Source organism: Haliotis rubra, unplaced genomic scaffold (genome assembly GCF_003918875.1).
Source record: "Haliotis rubra isolate DU_JTF1 unplaced genomic scaffold, ASM391887v1 Scf309, whole genome shotgun sequence".
Classification (NCBI taxonomy): domain Eukaryota; kingdom Metazoa; phylum Mollusca; class Gastropoda; order Lepetellida; family Haliotidae; genus Haliotis; species Haliotis rubra.
In genome coordinates this window covers 1,107,031-1,127,837 of record NW_025766979.1, presented here as the reverse complement: position 1 = coordinate 1,127,837, position 20,807 = coordinate 1,107,031, and the positions used below count along the sequence as shown (strand labels likewise).

Here is a 20,807-nt window from a genome sequence, read left to right as displayed (position 1 = left end):
ATGACATCATCACAGTTGGATAACAAATACAAATATTTTCTATTGAATGCAATGTCAAATCAGCAGTTGATGTATTATTCATTATTAAACTCACTTGCTCAGATGTCAAGGGCTTGTGCAATCATGTCTGCTGACTGAAGCATTCACACATCAACTACCCATGAAGATCCGGGTTAGAACTGATCTTCAGCAACTCGTGCTTGTCGTAAAAGGTGACTAGCGGGATTGGGTTGTCAGGCTCGCTGACTTGGTTGACCCACATGTCATCAAATCCCAATTACGTAGATCAATACTCATGATGTTAATCACTGGATTGTCAGGTCCATCGTAATATAGCTGGAATATTGCTGAGTGTGGCGTTAAACAACAAACAAACAAAAAGTTTACATTCACTCACTCCTTACTCACTTCTCTCTCATCCACACTCACTCACCCACCATACTCTTCTCACACTTATTGGGGCGGTGGGGTAGCCTAGTGGTTAAAGCGTTGGCTCGTCACGCCGAAAGACCCGGGTTCGAATCCCCACATGGGTACAATGTGTGAAGCCCATTTCTGGTGTCCCCCCGCCGTGATATTGCTGGAATATTGCTAAAAGCGGCATAAAACCAAACACAGTCAGTCAGTCTCACACTTATTCAATAATATATTCAATAATATGATCTTGGTGACCAGTGTATTGTGTTTTTGTATCAATCAAGATGCATATGCAATGTTTGATGTGTTCTTGTCTCCAGAAGAACCCAGTTCCTGGAGGTGGCCAGAGAAAGCTGTTTTCTACTGTGGGGTCGAAACTGTCTACACGGAAACCCTCCACTTCAGCCCCGCAAGGGACAGTGACGTTCCCCGTCACCCAGCAGAAGCCATCATTCCCATCCCAACAGCAGCCAGGAGCCACGTTTACCCGAGTCAAAGAAGACAATGGCAGAAAGTGTGCAATGGAACCAACAAGTATACCCGAAACTCAGTTCCAGTCACCTGACAAATCATGTGACTCTATTGTCATGGTTACTGAGAGTCCTGACATCATAATACCAGACACACCCGAGGGGGATAAGATGAGGAAGATGAAGAAAAAGATCTTCATCAGCCGAAGCTTCCTCAGTGTCAACAGCAACCCCATCACAAGAGCTCCGCCGCCGAAAGTGGTGAAGAAACGTAAATCAAACTTAACTGGGATGGTTTCCGTGTCTTTCAACAGTCCAGGTAGCATCTCAGGTGATGGGGCACTAGAGAGAGGGCTATTGAGGGAGGACGCCAGTTTGGATATCCCAGCAGACGTCAGCCCCGAGGCCCAGACACCAACTAAAACGTATGAAAGTGATCGTGTTAAACGGTTAGCTAAATCTGGCACTTCCCCTTCATCAAAACGGACTTTGTATGCAGATTCTGATGTCATACCTTATAAAGAAAATTTTGTGAATAACTCACCGGAAATGAAAGTTGCTCAGATGTCAGACAGCAAGGTTAAGAGTAAGACGTCTGAGTCTGTTCCAGAGAGGAAGACAAGGGTGGAGAGGATCCTGTCCCACATGAGTGCCGGTCAGGCTGTGGGTAGTGTGAGTCACAAGCTGACCAACTACCAGCTGGGTGCCGCCCCCTCCTCCAAGGCTGGCACCTCGGATGTCATGGATGATGATGAGCTGCTAGGGGAGATTCTGGGAGAACTTGGAGCAAAGTCAGAGACTCGGGCAGGTGTTGTCACGGAGAAATGTGTTCCTGTTGCTAAAATGTCGAGAACTAAACAAGAGAAGGTGATGCAAAAACATGTCGACGTTGCTGCAATAACTGAAGAAGAATTGGAGCTGTTCCGTACTCTTGACAGCTCTTTTGAAGGTGACAAAGGGGAGTTAACTCCCAAGTCTGAATCTCCAAGTATTATCATGCCAAGGAGAAAGAAGAAAGACAACATGGAAGATGTTAGCAAAGCACCTGTGAGGAATATTTTCCACTCTCATCTCACCAAGGTTACCCACAGCAATGGTGGTTCATCACAGGGGTCAGATGTCAAAGAGTCATCAGAAGAGTCAGAGGTCATGGAAGTTGGGACTCCATCACCGACCTCAAGTCAAGATCTGTGTGAAGAGCTGTCACATCTGACACCATTCAAAGATGTCAATCAGTGAGTTAAGTTTAGTTGAGTTTTTCAGTGGAGAGACACAGCTCATTTGTTTCTTTTTATTCTTATATATATTATGATCATGATGATTGGTTTACCAAGGGTAGCACCATGATTAATATCAGTGACACTATGCATGAAAGAGATTTGAAACTTTTTTAGCAAAAAAATATGAGTTTGTGTTAAATTTGAGGGAGGAATCGTTGCAGGGATTTACCTTGACTCCTTCTTTTGAGGGTCCCTGGGACTCATGCTCTTAACTTTTAGGAGTCCAGGGCCCCCTTTTACAAAGCTCTCGTAAGCCTAAGATCTCGTAACTTTTCTCGTAGCATTCGTGCCTCCTGTACTGTAACATAGGAGGTACAAATGCTACAAGAAAAGTTATGAGATCTTAGGCTTACGAGAGCTTTGTAAAACGGGGCCCTGGACAACAAAATGGAGGTCCCAGACACTTTAATATTTTTATTTATACTGATTTTGTATTGGGTATCATGATCATCACATTGTCACAGTAATTAAATTGCAAATGATACCATAACCCAGCTAGTAGTGAACTCAGTGATAACCTCTTCTTACTTGATTGGAATTTTTACAAAAAGTATTTGGACTTTTTCTGCGTCCCTGTAGATGCGCTAATAACTTTTCTTGCATCCATTGTCAATTTATATGCATATGGGACACAGGAATTTGCATCCTGTAAATCTCTGTCGTTGTGTTTTTACTGCAGGATTGATTGTGTTGCCAGGCAACAGGGGTTAGCAGATCCTGGCTGTGCTGCAGACAGGTTTAACCGCTACAGGGTGTCGGCTGTCACTCACGGAAGGTCAGTCAGTGTCAGAAATGTTCCAGAGTATGGTGGGGTAGCCTAGTGGTTAAAGCTTTCGCTCATCATGCCAAAGAACTGTGTTTGATTCCACACATGGGTACCATGTATGAAGCTCATTTCTGGTGTTCCCAGAAATATTGCTAAAAGTGGCATAAAACTAAATTCACTCACTCACTCCAGAGTAAGGTTCACCAAATGATACGTAACAGCCATAATAAATACCACATTCCAAATTACCAATATGTATTCCATAACATCATAATGCTATACCTACAGCTGACAAAACCATCGGTCAGATTTAAGTCAAGACTATAAATTACAGGGATGGAGAGTTATCTCACTTATATCAATGTTTGCTAGCTCAATTTGAACAACTTGCGATCGTCAGAGGTTTAGCAGATACTGTATATGCTAAAAATGAGATAAGATGACTATAGTATGACAAGTAGTTGGATTCCAGTTTGGTCTGTGTTTGTCACAAACCAAAATTCAAAGTGGTTGCTGAGGCAGACATATCTGAGAAACTCTCTTGTGGATAAATATCAATTGGTGTAGTTGCAAAACATGAATCTATAGATGTTTTGCAGTTTATCTTGTTTTTGTCACTGCCCTTAATACTGATCTTATATAATAGAGATTGACTGATGAATACATGTCAGAATACTGGCGTCATAATGGTGTTTCTATTGATGCTGTGTTAGGGAGGAGGTCGTGCTAAATCTGGCGAGTGTTGAAGAGCGATGTTGAGCGGTAACAGCATTAATGCAGAGGAGGAGCGGAAGTGTGTTCTTCATGGCTTCTGGTGAGAACTAGTGTTGGGAATTGGTTAAAATCTTATAATTGATGATTGGTTCATTACAACCGATCAATCATCGAAAAATTGGTTAAGCGTCATTAATGAAATTTGTTAATGCACATAAAATTAAGGAAAAACATGTAGTTCTTTTGGGGTTTTGGGCAAAATTTCACATCTTTAAAGGATGACTAGTATGTTAGGAACATTAATTTCTTGGAGTCTTTAAGATAAATTCAATCATGAGTTGAAAGCGAGCTTGTAGGGCTTATGAAATGTAACAGACAAAACCAACCTTGTGAAAAATATTGTTAATGAAAACAAGTGTTCCAGAATTGTTTGTGTTTGATTATGAGAAAACATGATCGATTGCTTAGTCGTTTAGTCACTCGCGACCAATCTTGATTATTTCAATTAATCGGACCACCACTGGTGAGAACTTCACCTGCCTGTCTGCCTGGTTACAACATGTAACCTAACATTTACCGAAAGACTTTAACATGGAGCTGTTGATTCCATAGACACTTTCAACAGGATGAAACATCTAGAATAATAGTAATATTAATAATAGACTTACTCTTCAAAGGAAAATGAGAGGTGTGTTAGGGGGCTCTTCCTTTGCATGGAATTAGAAACTTCGATGTGAAAGTTATCTGATGTGTTCAAAAGTAGGAACACTTGCTTGTTTCAGACATTCAACATCACTAAATGTATAGGTAAGACTAGAATGTGTTGAAAGAGTGATTTTAAGGAAAAGCTTTTTCAAATGTATTTTATTTTTTTATTATGAGAATGATTGGGAAGCTGCCTGGTTAAATCATTCTCTCTTCAAGCCGAAAACCTGGGTTCTATTTGCCATATGGGCCATTCTTTTAAGCCCATTGTGGTGTCTCATGCTGTGATATTGCTGGAATATTGCTTGCTAAACCATACTCACTCCCTCACTTTAATGCATATTTAGTTCAAAGCCACTCTGAATGGTGTTTCATACATACTCCCCGGGGAGCACGTTTGCCCTGTCCCAAGAGCTTGGGGCATTTGGGTAGCCAAGTGGTAAAGTGTTCATTTGTCTCGTCGAAGACTTGGATTCAATTCCCACATGGGTACAATGTGTGAAGCCCATTTCTGGTGTACCCCGCTGTGATAATGCTGGAATATTGACTTAAAGTGGCGTAAAACTGAACTCACATTTGACCCAAGCTGTTAATGAGATGTAGAAGACTACAGACTACCTTGGACAAATTTCTCACCGTGTCAAAGACTCGGTTGTAGTTACATTTACTCTTAACTTAAAATAGTGGCACTTTTTCATTGACTTTAGCCATATATATGAGTAATCATGTGGCAAGTCCAAAATTTGGTGGTTGATCTTTAGTAACCCATGAAGGTCGGGTTAGAATATTGGGCCTTCGTAAGAGTAACGGGATCCATGCTTGTCATGTCATCGGTTCCCAAGCGCGATGCTAATGTTGTTGATCTGATTGTCTGGTCAGACTCGATTATTTACAGACCGCTGGAATACTTGGTAAAACTACACTCACTCACCCACTCACTTGAGTAACATGCTTGTCATGTAACAGGATCAGGTGGTTCCCAATGTCATCGGGCATTAGCAGATCGATGCTCTTGCTGTTGATCACTGGATTGTCTGGTCCAGACTCGATTGTTTACAGACCGCTATATAGCTGGAATATTGCTGTGTGCGGTGTAAAACTAAACTCACTCACTCACTCCAAAATTTGGTGGTGTTATTTTAACCAAAAAGGCTAGGATTGGTAGTAGACCATTCGCACCATTTTCATATTGCTCAAATTTCCCCGAGTTTACATTTTCACCAGTTCAAATGGGTCAAAGGGCCATATTGTACGTCGACCTCTGTCTCTTGCAGGATGGACAGTCATGTGTCTGAGGGTGACATTGTGCGTCTTTGCCGACTGCACTGATGGTGTGTACTATGTCACTGACCAAGCTGGGCTCATCGTCGTGTGTCCCGACCTACTGCTGTCGGGGACGTCCGTCGTCTCGGGAGTCTTCTGCATGAGGAGGTAGGATGTCGTATCTTGTCATTACTCATATGAAGAGGGCAGTGGGGTAGCCTAGTGGTTCAAGCATTCGCTTGACAAACTGAAGACCCGGGTTTGATTCCCCACGTGGGTACAATGTGTGAAGCACATTTCTGCTGTTCCTCGACATGATATTGCTGGAATATTGCTAAAGTGGCCTAAAACCATACTCACTCACTCACTCACTCACTCATAGGAGGAAACTGTAAACAAATCAGTAAACAAATCAGGGTTGGAATCTGGGTACACACCTTCATGTTTCCCATTTCTGTTGTCCCCTGCGCCGTGATGTTGCAGGATTAAACCTAAGCGTAAACTCAACTCACCCACTCACCCACTCCAGGTTTCCAGGTTTGTCAGCACCATACTGGTGGGTTTCAACAAAGTGGTAAAATTTTGAGACATGTATTATTTCAGGCTTTCTTCACACAGTGAAATGAAATGCTGTGATAAAGCTGGAATACTGCTCAAGGTGGAGTTAACCAACTCACAATGAGGAGACATACAGAGTTATGTCCCCTTGTCAGACTCCACTGGTTGTGGTTCAAAGTCTACACTTTCCTCCCATCACCCACCCACAGTTTCATCACCTGGGAAGATCCGAAGTTAGAGTTTGTCTTCAGCAGGCCATGCTTTTGTAAGAGCTGACCAATGGGATCGGAGATTGATGGTCAATGTATTGCAATTGTGTTGTGATGTTCAAGATGTCAATCAGTCAGTCAAGGGTGTGTTGCAAGCCGGGAATCGCTTAGAGTAAGGCAAGGAATCACTTAACCAGGAAGCATAACAGCTCGAGAAGTGTTTCTCACTCTTCCAAAATGGCAGAGCCGATTACCGCTTTTGCTGGCCTGGCCCAAATGAAGAACGTGTTAGAAGAGTCCTCGATGACGAAAGTGATGAATTTATTATTGTTGATGACTACATTGAAGATGTGGGACAAACTGAGGATGCTGGGATGTAAGCTGTCTTTGCCAATTTCCCAGCTGATTAAGTCAAACAATTCTTGTTCAGCAGTCAATTCAAATTTCCCTAAGCCGCCATTTTGGTTTGAGAACAAAGCCGACCTCATCCAGCAATTGGTTCGATTGCAAGCGGCTGAAAGTTAGCACTCTGTTGTCAGACCAATCGCTGTACATAATTTGCAAGCGATTGGTTGTTTGCAACGCACCCTATAAAACTTAGGCTCAGTATTATTCGTTACACTGCTATACTGAGTCTAACAAAACCTAGTAGAAGGTCGGTGTCAGCTAACCTTTGAGCGACCTATGACCATCCAAACAGTCATGTAGACGGCCCGAACAGACTACTCGACTACTTGTTAGGGTTGTTGGGACTTACAAAATGGTTTTTGGGATTTTCTCTTCCTGGTAAGCTGACACTGATCTATCAACAAACAAAAATCTGCATAAAACACAGATATTTGACCTGCAGTATATATATATACGCTTATGGGTTTCTAATAACATGGTTACTATTTGCTTTTATCTTTGCAAGATGACAGCCTTGAATATTGACAAAACGCTATTTTCAGCGACTGTTTACTCATTTGCGTATCACTCGGAAGCAATCATGAGGAAAATAGCATTAGGAATCGTTCGAGTTTTTAGGTAAAGATTCAAACGTATGTGTGAATGTTAACTGTCGCTGCTGTTTGATAAGCTGTGTTCTGATTGATAAGTCCCAAAGGTTAGCTAGGAGCGACCTTCTTCTAGGTTTTGTTAGACTCAGTACAGCAGTGTAACGAGAATAACTGCCCAGTTTCATTTATCTGTTTAGGGTCATAGTGCTGCATCAGACATCATTTACATGACTTGTATATCTGTTTAGGGTCATAGTGCTGCATCGTTCACATTATTACATGACTTGTATATCTGTTTTTAGGTCATAGTGCTGTATCGTTACATCATTTACATCACTTGTATATCTGTTTAGGGTCATAGTGCTGCATCGTGACATCATTTACATCACTTGTATATCTATTTAGGGTCATAGTGCTGCATCGGACATCATTTACATCACTTGTATATCTGTTTTGAAGGTCATAGTGCTGCATCATTACATCATTTACATCACTTTGTATATCTGTTTAGAGGTCATAGTGCTGCATTGTACATTATTACATGACTTGTATATCTGTTTAGGGTCATAGTGCTGCATCGTACATCATTCACGGCATCACTTGTATATTCTGTTTAGGGTCATAGTGCTGCATCGTACATTATTACATCACTCTGTATATCTGTTGCGAGTCGGTGCTGAATGAAAAGTTCAAGGTGAGTTTTCATAGAGGAAATATATGTTTTGGAATGTGGCAGTGAGGGTGAGTGATGTAAGCATCTAAGGGTTATCACAGTGACTTCGTATATGTTGTTTATGTATCAAGAGGGAAAGGTGGTGTGAAGTGTCATTGGTAACTGCTTAAGTCTCATGAGAAGTGATGACAGTTGTGGTCACATGTTGTTTGTGTTTCAGGGAAGTGATGACAGTTATGGTCACATGTTGTTTGTGTTTCAGGAAGTGATGACAGTTGTGGTCACATGTTGTTTGTGTTTCAGGGGAGTGATGACAGTTATGGTCACATGTTGTTTGTGTTTTCAGGGAAGTGATGACAGTTGTGGTCACATGTTGTTTGTGTTTCAAGGAAGTGATGACAGTTATGGTCACATGTTGTTTGTGTTTCAGGGAAGTGATGACAAGAGTATTCACATGTTGTTTGTGTTTCAGGGAAGTGATGACAGTTGTGGTCACATGTTGTTTGTGTTTCAGGAAGCTGATGACAGTTGTGGTCACATGTTGTTTGTGTTTCAGGGAAGTGATGACAAGAGTATTCACATGTTGTTTGGGAGCATCATCCACTGCTTGTTTCCAGCAGGTAGGTAACAGTTGTTGTATGTAAAGTATGTGATGATAATAAAAAAAACCAGAATATATAAGGAAAATTCTTCAATGTGTACTAAAAGCCCTGAATTGAAAATCATGGAGGAGGTACTTGTTGAAGCCTGGAAATGCCTTCAATGCCCAAGTACAACAGTTTAGCTTTCAAGGCCATAAATTTTATAGTACGACCTTGAACAGACAGCAGTATGGTAGGCCAACCTGGAAAGGCCTTAACCATGTTAACTGTGGTTGTCATTATAAATATGCCTTAAAACGCCATGAAATATGGAGTCTAATAGTGAAATGATATGAAAATGTCTTAACTGTTATTTGAAAGCATGCTTCAGTCTTTCAGGCTTGAATAATGATACTAGAAATGCCTCATACATTGTACACATATGTGGGAATTAACAAAGGGTCTTCAGTGTGGTGAAGAGTTACCCTCTAGGCTACTCCAACTCCACATTCTATATATGACATACAAGCAGGCTTGTGCCATTCACTGTGATATGATATTGATTAGGGCTCGCCAATATAACCGGTTTACCTGTATTTACGGTTCATGACATCGAAATCGATCAATGATTCGCGATACCGGAGCGAAAACCGTTTTCGACATGCATTGGAAACTTCGTAACACTTCGAAATCTTTGGATATTTCCGTATTTTTCCACCGGAAATCAAGTTAAGTTGGTTTGAAGTTGTGTTCTTAATTTTTATTCAAGTGTTTACTATAATATTTTGGATCTGTATGTTATATATATATTTACTCATTATTGACCAGTGATCCCTGATATGTCCTGACCAGGTCAAGTTGCTGTCTAAAATCTTCAGGGCTTTTTGAGCTTAGCGAAGTGGAGAAGCTAGTTCAAACTAGTAAACCACTGTGTTAATGTTAAATTGTTCTTTTCCTTGTTTCCTTTCCATTCTTTAACATGATTAAAAGGTTTTATTAAAGCTTAACTGCCATAGTGATTTTGTTGTGTTTTTGCTTTATATAAATTCAAGCATTAGCTTCCATTATAAGTAATTTCATGAAAAAAATATTCTTGCAATATATTACCCAATACATATGATCGTGAATATATGTTTTCGAATCGCAGTGCATGTCTCAATATGAAAGTTCTCTGCAATACCCACTAATATTGATGTGACTAAACAATAACTAACTCTACATTAGTAGGGGATACAAATTATGTGCACACACACCATTGAGTAAAGGGCTACAAATTGTATTTCATGATTATTGAGGATATGACCTAGATTCCATTCCACAGTGTATCTACTCTTCCACTGTACAGGTTGTGAAGCAGGGTCCCTTCTGACAAGCTGAAGCACATGCTGGAAGTGGCAAAGAGTCTGTCATGAAGCTGAACAAATTCCTTCATGAAATGTAAGTCCCAGATTAAAATATTAATAATAAAATACTATCGCGGAACCTAATTCCATTAAGTCAGTTGGATGCTCCAATACATTATGTGCACTTAATTTTCATTCTCACTCCCTGTGGGACCCACAACTCACATGGCCTGTGAAGTTGGCTTATGATTATAGTCACATTACTATCTCCTACTGGAGCACTCCATTCCGCTGAACAAAGATGCTTGTCCCTGTTTATGTGCAATGTGTGCTCCAGTGTATTGTATACTCATTTCATTATTAACCATTTTAAGGAAATAGGCCACTCCTGAGAATTGTTTGTATGTTTTGTAAATATATAAATAGCTTTCTTTCTAAATGCTTGGCTGAAGTGTGTAAATCCAGCAGGTCCACACAGGAAGGAAAAGTACAAGTAAGTCCTTCAGTTGTTGTGATGATCTATTTTATATTATTATGTCTATAGTTTTATATCTATATCTGTGTGTTATTCTTGTTGTTTTTTAATGTCCAATTGTTGACAGGTTTTGTCTTCTAAGTTTATGTGTCAGGAATGTGTAACTTTTTTAGTCAGCTGAATCTGTGGAAACTCTCAGGTCAAACTCCCAAAAATGATTACCCTTTGTAAGGGATTACCCTCTGCGACAGTAGACAAGTCAACTTCACTTAATTATGTCAAGATTTGACACCATGGGTTAAAAACCAAATATTCCTGAACCATCTTGGACTTGTGATATGTGTCTAAATTCCTAGAAATTCCTTTATAGTCGTACAATTTCTTGGAGCAGCCACTCTGGGCAGATCTAGTGACTGTGTCTAGGATCGTGTGGGCCTTTATACAGTGCAGTTTCCGTCTTGTGCTCCCACTCTCCACTGGTAATGTCAAAATCGAAAGTGCAGTGTGCCTTTGTCCTTTTTTGTCTGTCAATGTCACTTAATCCAAATGAATGCTGTGGCTGTGAAGAGTGTTTTCAAGCAGGTACATTCCTACACTCAAGACATCATGAGAAATAATCAGCTCTAATGCTTCTCAGACCCTGGCAGCAAACAGGTGTGTGAAACATAGCTTCTGTCATACCTCATGACCCGGCCCTGTCATAATTCACCTCTGTAGCTCATGCCCCCGCATCCTGTCATACTTTGCCTCCTGTCATACCTCATGACCTCACTTCCCCGTCATGGCTCCTCTATCAGAGCCCCACCCCCTGTCATATACACCTCCTCTCATACCTCATGCCCCGCCCCTGTCCTCCGCCTCCTCTTACACCTCATGACCGCCCCTGCTGCTACTCCTTCCTCCTACCTCATGCTCCGGCCATGACCTGTCCTCTGTCATACTCCTCCTTATCCGCCTCCTTGTCCTGTCATACTCCATTCCTCTCATACTCCTTATGACCGGCCTATCATACCTCCGCCTCCTAGCTCATCCCTCACCCCTCCATACTGGCCATCTGTCATACCTCATGCCCTGCCCTGTCGCGGCACCTCTCATACCTCATGTCTTCTCTGCCTCCTCATACCTCTCATACCCTCCTCCTGTCGTACCCCACTACTTCTTCTCATGCCTCATGACCTGTCTCCTATCATACTCTATCCCTCTTCTCGTCACTATGCTCCTCACCACCTCTGTCATCTCCACTTCCTCCTACCATGACCCGCCTCCTGTCATACTCCGGCCTCCATATGCCTCGTCCTCGCCTCCTCCTCTCCTCATGACTCCTCTTCCTCCTGTCATACTCCGGCCACCTCTCATACCTCCTCATGATCTGGGCCTTCATACCTCTGTCTTCCTCCTACTCTCCTCTTCCTCATCATGACCCGCTTCCTCATACCTCTTCCCTCCCTGTCTATCATCCTCTCATACCTCATGATCTGGCCTGCCATAATTCACTTCCATACCCATGTCTACCACATACACACCTCTCATACCTCATGCCATCACACCCTGTCATCAGCTCCACCTCTGTCATACACCTCTCTATACTCCTCTGCCTCATCATACTCTCCTCTCATACCTCATGCCCCTACCCTGTCATGCTCCACCTCCTCTCATACCTCATGCCCTGCTGCTATCATACCTCCGCCTCTATCATACCTCGTCTTTCCCTGTCTATGCCCTGTCATGTCTCCTCCTCTCTCATACCCTCATGACCACTGGGCCCTGTCATAATCACTCCTGCCGCCTCCTCTCATGACCTGGCCTCATGCCCTCCTCCCCCTGTCATACTCCTCCTCCTCTCATACCTCATGCCCCGCTGCTGTCATACTCCGCCTCCTCTCATACCTCATGACCCGCTCCTGTCATACTGCGCCTCCTCTCATGCCTCATACACCGCCCCTGTTTTACTATATCATGCCCTTGTGTCATATTCTCCTATACTGTCATGCCTGCCTGCCCTGTCATTACTCCTCCTCATTCATTCCTCATATACTCATCCTGTACCCGCTTCCCTGTCATGCCTAACCCTCACCCTGTCATACTCCTCGCCCTCTCTTATACCTCATGACCCGCCCTCCTGTCATCACTCCTCCTCCTCTCATACCTCATGACCATTGCTGCTGTCATGCTCGGGCCTCGCCTCATGCCTCATGACCGCCTCCTGTCATACTCTCGGCCCTCTCATATACCTCATGCCCCGCCCCTGTTACTCCACTGCCCTCATACCCCTGTCATGCTCCTGTCGCCCCCTGTCTTATACTCCACCGTCATGCCCTACCCTGTTATCCTACCCCTCATGCCTACCCTGTCATACCTAACCCCTGTCATGCCCCGCCCCTGTCATGCCCTGCCCCATCATAGCCCACCCCTGTCTTATCCCACTCGTCATGCCCTACCCGTCATGCCTCACCCGTCATGCCCTACCCTGTCATGCCTAACCCCTGTCATACTCCGCCTCCTCTCATACCTCATGCCCGCCCTGCCCGCCCTGCCCGCCCTGTCATGCCCCGCCCTGTCCATGCTGGGATACAGACCGTGATGAAGGTGTTGTTAGATCTTGTTCTGTTTTCAGCTCAGATGTGAAGGTGGTGAAGGTCCACGACATTGAAGAGAACATCTGGTCACCTCGGTAAGTAGACCAGTAGTTTACAACTCTCCACTGTTTAGTCCAGTTGCGGCAAATGTCGAAATGAGTTACATTTAAAATAGCCACAGTTCTTACACTCTGCAATATGAACACACTGCCTCAAAGATACTATTCATTGAACATGATACAAGAGAATTATTCGTGTGTTGTATGTCATTATTAGACCAGTACCATCAGGGGTGGAAATAACTTTAAACTTGCTAGTGTTCTCCGGTACAGTGGCACATGTAAAATCACTTGCCCTGATCATTTTTCCACTATACCGTCCGTTTTCTTGTTAATTTTGTAAATAAACAACATTATTAACATTGGAAAGTCAACAGGACACCGGTACAGTGTGACATACAAATTTGCTTGCCCGAAAATAGCACTGGACTCGGACATCAGGCAATGGGTTATTTTCACCCCTGACCATGTAGTAAATAACTGTATATTTGCCCATATGTATTCATTGATTTGGAATTGGCATTCGGGTAGGCTAGTGGTTAAATCGTTTGCTCGTCAAGCCGAAGACCTGGGTTCGATTCCCTACATGGGTACAATGTGTGAAACCCATTTCTGGTGTATCCCCCCATGATATTGCTGGAATACTGCTAAAAGTGGCGTAAAACTCACTCACTCACTCACTCACTAATTGAATTTGCCACCACTGCCACACAATATAGTTATTTAATGATGTATTACATGATGTTGGCAATTGTTTCCCATACGTTGGTGACAGGCAGAAAATATTTGACTTGATTCAGTTCGTATTATCTATCTAGTTGATAATCTGAACTCATTAACCTGAGATACGGTAACTCTATTTTCTTGTGCATCTTTCAGATTTGGTGTAAAGGGAAAGATCGATATGACTGTACAAGTTGAGGTTGGTATCGGGTTTGTGGGGATTAAAGTTTTATTCTTTATGTATATTTTTCTGGGATTGTACATATTGTAAGGCCCCATGCTTTCACTTCATACACATTTTAATAAAGTTCACAAAGTTGACTGTTTGGGATCAAACAGGAATTTTGAAATGCTTGATATCCTAGAGCGTTCTTGACTTGTACCACCTTCAGCCATGATGAAATGAAAGAGTATTCTTGCTTAAATGTTCAATGTCATTCACACAGAAGACGAAAAGTTCAACCATAAGGTCAAAATGGCAAAATGGAACAAACTCACGTTACAGTTTGATGGGCACATTCCTTGAAATTCTTCTTTAAAGTCGCACATCCTTCAAAGCCCTTCCATGTATCCACACTATCCCATCGCTAAGGTCTTCAGGCCCACATAACACACAACACTGATATACAAACACAAGGCGTTTACTCAACGCGAAGACAAAGGCGAGACTGAATACAATCGAGATACAATCACATGTCACAGTTGATGAGTCCACATGCAGTGCACACTATTGTTGATGATGGTTTGCGTTTGTGTGATGCTGTCCAAATACCAGGAACAACCTCACAATATATACAATACATTATACATTATACATACATGATACACATTTATACAATTCTTCACCTGCATTTAGTCATTGGTTAACTATTAACATTGTTCAGTAGAACATTAAGATTGGTACACAACTTATATGTCCATTATGTTGTATGCTAAGAGCATGCATGTAAATGGCCTTTTCATCAAATTTCAAGGTGTTTAGTTTAACCATCAAAACTTCAAAACATCAAAAGACCTGCATCACTTCAAGCTTTCCTGCCAAGACATACCTGGAATACTGTTCAAAGTAATGTCAAACCAGCTCCCTCACTTACTGTGCTTGCTTTATGTTCCCATGACACCTTCGTGCTGAATAATTTGCAGTTCCCCAAAGCAGCGAGGCAGAAGAAGAAAGTTCTTCCCCTGGAACTGAAGACAGGGCGATCCACCTTCTCCATAGAACACAAGGGGCAGGTAACTCTTGTCAGGGGGGATGTCGTAATTTGTCTCTGTGTATGTACCCATGAAGATCCGGTTAGAGTTGGTCTTCAGTAACCCATGCTTGTTGTGAGAGGCTTAACTTAAAACAGTGGCACCTTTTCATTAACTTTAGCCATATATATGAATAAGCATGTGAGAAGTCCAAATTTGGTGGTTGATCTTCAGTAAGCCATACTTGTCGTAAGAGGCGACTAACGGGATCGGGTGGTCAGGCTCGCTAACTTTGTTGACAACGTCACATCGTATCCCAATTGTGTAGATCAATTCTCTTACTGTTGATCACCGCATTGTCTGGTCCACACCTATGACCATCGCCATCATATAGCTGGAATATTGCTGAGTGTGGTGTTAAACAACAGACAAGAAAATGTAAGGAATGAATAAAGAACCCAACTTCAGTCTAGAATAATTTCTCAAGATCATATGGACCAATCAGATCTTAGCATTAGGACACACAGATAATGTGTTGTAGGTGATGTTGTGTGTTGTAGGTGATGTTGTGTGTTGTGGTGATGTTGTGTGTTGTAGGTGATGTTGTGTCTTGTAGGTGATGTAGGTGATGTGTGTTGTAGGTGATGTGTATTGTAGGTGATGTGTTGTAGGTGATGTTGTGTGTTGTAGGTGATGTGTGATGTATTGTAGGTGATGTATGTTGTAGGTGATGTTGTATGTTGTAGGTGATGTGTGTATGTGATTGTAGGTGATGTGTGTTGTGTGTGTTGTAGGTGATGTGTGTATTGTAGGTGATGTTGTGTGTTGTATGTTTTAGGTGATGTGTGTTGTAGGTGATGTTGTGTGTTGTAGGTGATGTTGTGTGTTGTAGGTGATGCTGTGTATGTGTGTTAGTGTGATGTGTGTGTATGTGATGATGTGTGTTGTAGGTGATGTAGGTTGTGTGTTGTAGGTGATGTGTGTTGTAGGTGATGTGTATTGTAGGTGATGTATGGTGTGTGGTGATGTATGTTGTAGGTGATGTATGTTGTAGGTGATGTGTATTGTAGGTGATGTTGTGTGTGTTGTAGGTGATGTTGTAGGTGATGTGTATTGTAGGTGATGTGTGTTGTAGGTGATGTGTGTTGTAGGTGATGTTGTGTGTTGTAGGTGATGTGTGTTGTAGGTGATGTGTGTTGTAGGTGATGTGTGTTGTAGGTGATGTGTGTTGTAGGTGATGTGTGTTGTAGGTGATGTGTGTTGTAGGTGGTGATGTTGTGTGTGTTGTAGGTGATGTTGTGTATTGTAGGTGATGTTGTGTATTGTATTTGACGTGTGTTGTAGGTGATGATGTGTCTTGTAGGTGATGTTGTGTATTGTAGGTGATGTGTATTGTAGGTCATGTCGTTTGTAGGTGATGTTGTATGTTGTAGGTGGCGTGTGTTGTAGGTAATGTTGTGTGTTGTAGGTGATGCTGTGTGTTGTAGGTGACATTGTACTCTATGATGATGTCTGACCGTCCGTGAGGATCCTGAAGAGGGATTGTTGCTGTACCTGAAGGAGCCTGTCATGACTAAAGTGGCTGTCAAGGGAGATAACAAGAGAGGTGTGTAACACAGATACCACAACTAAATCAGATCAGTCCATGTGTTCCATATCATGCAGTGCTATTGCCTAACATATGTTATATTTGGGATTACACTTTCTTAGTAAAGTACAAATTTCAGTACTTTTTTGAGTTGAGCCCCATCCGGGATTCAAACTCACACCCTCAGAGTCAAGCACCTAATCGCCAGCACACAAAGTCAGCCGCTTAACCCGCTCAACCACCGCGACTTCCACAAAAATGTAAGTCGGACAACTGGTAGTCTAGACTGCAGACTGCAACCAGAGATCGCAGCAGCAACAACTCTTAACAAATGCAGCATACCTTAGAAAAGGCCTTGACGTTATCAGAAGCATCATCAACCCTGCAGCAGTCTCAACATACGCCACAGAACTGCAACCGGGGCTGTTTATGAAAATCAAGCAGAGGCGACAACGTTGCAACTGATTTGGGTCGCACGCTCCAATTGGCCAGCGAGGGTATGGTTTCCCGCCCTCATAAAAGAACTCGGAAGTCCAACCCTGAAACTACCAGAGTGGTCGAACCTGCTCGTCCATCCACACACCAAGCAAGCTCACGAGAATCCGGCATTGTTCCAGCTATACGCATGTGTGTGGAGCGTATCAAAGCTTACCTGAAGACTAGAGGGTACTCTGTCAGAGCAGCTAAGTTGAAAAGCAGTGACACTAGCTCTACACGAGATCAACTCGCAACTTGTACCGATGACAAGTGGCAGAGATTTGAACAGTATGCAACGAGGAAAGGCTTTACAGCAGTGAAAGCAACCCATCCTTAAGTGGCGGAATACTTGTGTCATTTGCGACAGGCGAGACACTTAAAAGTTCAACATTCTCAAGCGCACCTGGCTGCTCTCAGCACAGTTATCACCATGAAGGCGGGTGTCAAGTTGACCAAAGTACCAGAGATACTGGCACTACTACGCCTCGTTCAAGTTGGAAGACCAACAAAAGAAATTCAAGGCTCTTGCCTGGGATCTCAACATAGTTCTAGTAACTTCTACAACATCTCACCAGTGATGCCTACGAGCCTCTAGAACGGACAGGCTTTGAACTTCTGACACAGAAAACGCTGTTTCTGATCGCACTAGCAACAGCAGCACGGATGTCAGAAATACATGCTCTGGACTTTGAACGAACACGATTTGAAGCAAGACATTGTGACATCGCGTACATCTAGGTCTGAGATGGGACTTTATTGTTAAGAACCAACTGCCCGGCCAGCCTGACAGACAGTTTCACATCCCAGCACTTTCTACAGTCCTTGGGCCACAGGATACATAGGATTTATCCTTATGCCCTGTCAGAGCATTGAAAGTCGACCTACAAAGGATTAAAATAATCAGACGAAAATTCAAGCCTATTCATCCCCTTATCCACTGAGACGCCCTCAGAAGTCTCTAGGACTATATCAGTTGGATGAGAGCCCGTCATACTAAGGGCCTACAAAGCAGCAGGACTTGAGCCTCCACGAGCCTCCAATCCCCACGCAAGTCAGAGCCCTGCCGCCTACACTTGCTCTGCATGGAAACTGCTCGATAACAACAATAATGGAGGGCTGCTTTTGGAAATCGGACATGGTGTTTGCCAACCACTACCTCAGAGACATTGCCACCGAAGATGTCTCAGGCATTCACCAGTTTGGGCCACTTGTTGTAGCACAACAACTAACGGTTCCACAAAGGCACTGAGAAAAAATCTCACCCTTTATCACCTGACTTGTGAAAACAAACGCTCGGAGAGAGCAAATGGTTAAAGTCCATGCACACACGATAGGACAGACTAGCATGAGTGATAGACCCACTTGTATATGAAACAAACCATTTTGACACTCATTTCAAGGGTCAAGCTAGGGGGTCGGCTTATCTACGGTAATATACGGTAGGACTTACTTTGTACATGAAGAAGGGTCGCATCTCCACTTGATGCATGCATCAAGAGATGGAGATGCAATAGATAACTAATGGAACATTAGTATATCTAAAATCCACACGGAAATGTCAGGAGAAGTTTTGGAAGAAATCTGACAAGTTGTGGTTTTTCCTTTTCCTCTTCTTCCTCACATGTTAGAAGGGAACCTGTTCTCTCTTCAGGTCTGATACAGCTAGCATGCGTAACGAGTTAGTCAGAAATTATTATGTGAAACAACAAAGTTCAGGTCGAAGACAGTAGAGAATGGCCAACAAGTAACAAAGTCAGTAGAGAATGGCCACGTGACGTACCAGTACGGACATCTGCCGAAGCCCATCAACAACTACAGGTCCTGCAGCAAATGTCCACAACTGCTGAACTGTGCAGTGTACCAGCGGTTGGTGCTGTATAAATCACTTTCCTTATCAGTATGTCAGTGTATAGTGTAATCGGAGGGTTAAAACATGATTCACCTGTGTTAAAATTGGTCTTCAGCAACCCATGCTTGTCATAAGAGACGACCAATGGGATTGGGTGGTCAGACTTCTGACTTGTTTGACAGAACATTGTTATACCAATTACATAAATCGATGCTCATGCCGTTGATCACTGGATTGTCTGGTCCAAACTCATTATTTACAGACTGCTTCCATAAAACTGTAATATTGCTGAGTGCGGCGTTAAACAAGAAACCAACTCAGGGGTGGAAATAACCCATTGCCCGACGCCCGAGTCCAGTGGTTTTTTCTGTCGGGCAAGCAAATTTGTATATCACACTGTACCGGTGTCCAGTTGACTTTCCAATATTAATTATGTTGTTTATTTTAAAAATCAACAAGAAAACGGCCAGTATAGTGGAAAAATTATCAGGGCAAGTGATTTTACATGTGCCACTGTACCGGAGTACACTAGCAATTTTAAAGTTATTTCCACCCCTGCAACTAATGAAAACTAATTAATATGTAGCATTTCACTACCATTGATTTCATGTGTGAGTGTGCAGTGTACTAATACATGAGAGTATCAGGACACTCCTAATCTGTGGTATTTTGCGGAAATTGGGTATTAGGTGAGCAGTGATCTCTCACTAATCTTTTGCATTAAGTTATGTGCCTTAGTTTTGTCAGAATCTGCTTAGGATGAGTTTCAATCCCGGCTTAAACCACTGTCATGATTCCTTTTATCTTCCCAACCCTTATGCTTGTGGGGTAGCATAGTGGTAAAACCATTTGCTCACCACAGAGAAAACTATGGTTTGATTCCACACATGGGTATAATATGTTAACCTAAATTTTGGTGTCCCATGCTGTGATATTGCTGGAATATTGCTGATATCAGCATAAAATAAATCACTCTCACTCACTCACTCATTCACTCTGAGATGTACCTCACTTAATTTCCACCTCTTCCCACATGAATCATGATACAACAATAAGACTACAGTGTTGAACCGCGCCTATGCTGCAGACATGTTGAGGGTGTGAACCGTGGCAGCGGACATGCGATGGAGAAGTTGGTGCCGGAGACTCTGGGGCACCTTCAGCAGCATCACGTTGACTACTACCTGCACTGGTGTGTGTGTCTGGAGCTGGAGAGTCGTGTTGCCAGGGGCAGCAACATCACCGACATCTGGTGCAGCAGCAGTCACGACAGGTGGGATTTGTTGCTGAATATATTTGTGTACTTTTGTGTGATGAAATAATGGTTGTAATAGTAATATAGCTGAGCACAGATTAAAGTATTTATAGTGTTCCTGAGCACAGACTGAAATAGTTATGTTTTGGGCTCGACAGGGAGAAGAAAGGGGACTGCTTGTCAGGAATGAAGATAAAACACACCAAGATGGCCAATGTTATGGAAAGTCAGCGGTTTGCCGAGGGAGAGAGCTGTATTGTTACGTTCAAAAGACACCCCAGTCATCTCAGGTAAGCAGAAATCTCAGTCTCCTCAGGGATTGGGTTCAAACGTAGCTTGAGAATATTTCGCTTCATATGAGGATGTGTATATAGTGTATGTGTACACTAGCCCACACTGAACTGGTTTTATAGTGCTAGCCCACTGAGATACAGTGAAGCATGAATACCTCACTCAGACACATTATACACTGTCTCAGTCCTTGTTGTACCCATTAATGCCCTTTCCTGTACCCATATTTTAACGCTCTTTTGGCACCACCTTCCGCTCTCGAGCTGGATGCTCTAACCACTACCACTCAGGGAGACAGACACCCCAGCCATGTAGACACCTTCCTGCACTCAGTGTCTGCTGGAAT

The 20,807-nt window shown here is 42.8% G+C and overlaps 1 protein-coding gene across 1 annotated transcript in view; it reads left to right on the top strand.

Annotated features, from left to right (window-relative positions):
* LOC124283031 (DNA replication ATP-dependent helicase/nuclease DNA2-like) overlaps positions 1-20,807 on the top strand; it is a 34,813-nt gene that overhangs the window by 1,739 nt on the left and 12,267 nt on the right. Inside the window, 18 exon segments of the mRNA XM_046719042.1 lie at positions 738-2,122; positions 2,865-2,942; positions 3,647-3,674; positions 4,430-4,454; positions 5,627-5,783; positions 8,484-8,487; positions 8,610-8,673; positions 11,064-11,106; positions 13,067-13,123; positions 13,967-14,009; positions 14,954-15,043; positions 16,489-16,521; positions 16,523-16,607; positions 17,207-17,255; positions 18,718-18,776; positions 18,812-18,932; positions 20,003-20,188; positions 20,329-20,460. Of these exon segments, the coding sequence (XP_046574998.1) occupies positions 738-2,122; positions 2,865-2,942; positions 3,647-3,674; positions 4,430-4,454; positions 5,627-5,783; positions 8,484-8,487; positions 8,610-8,673; positions 11,064-11,106; positions 13,067-13,123; positions 13,967-14,009; positions 14,954-15,043; positions 16,489-16,521; positions 16,523-16,607; positions 17,207-17,255; positions 18,718-18,776; positions 18,812-18,932; positions 20,003-20,188; positions 20,329-20,460 (2,639 nt within the window).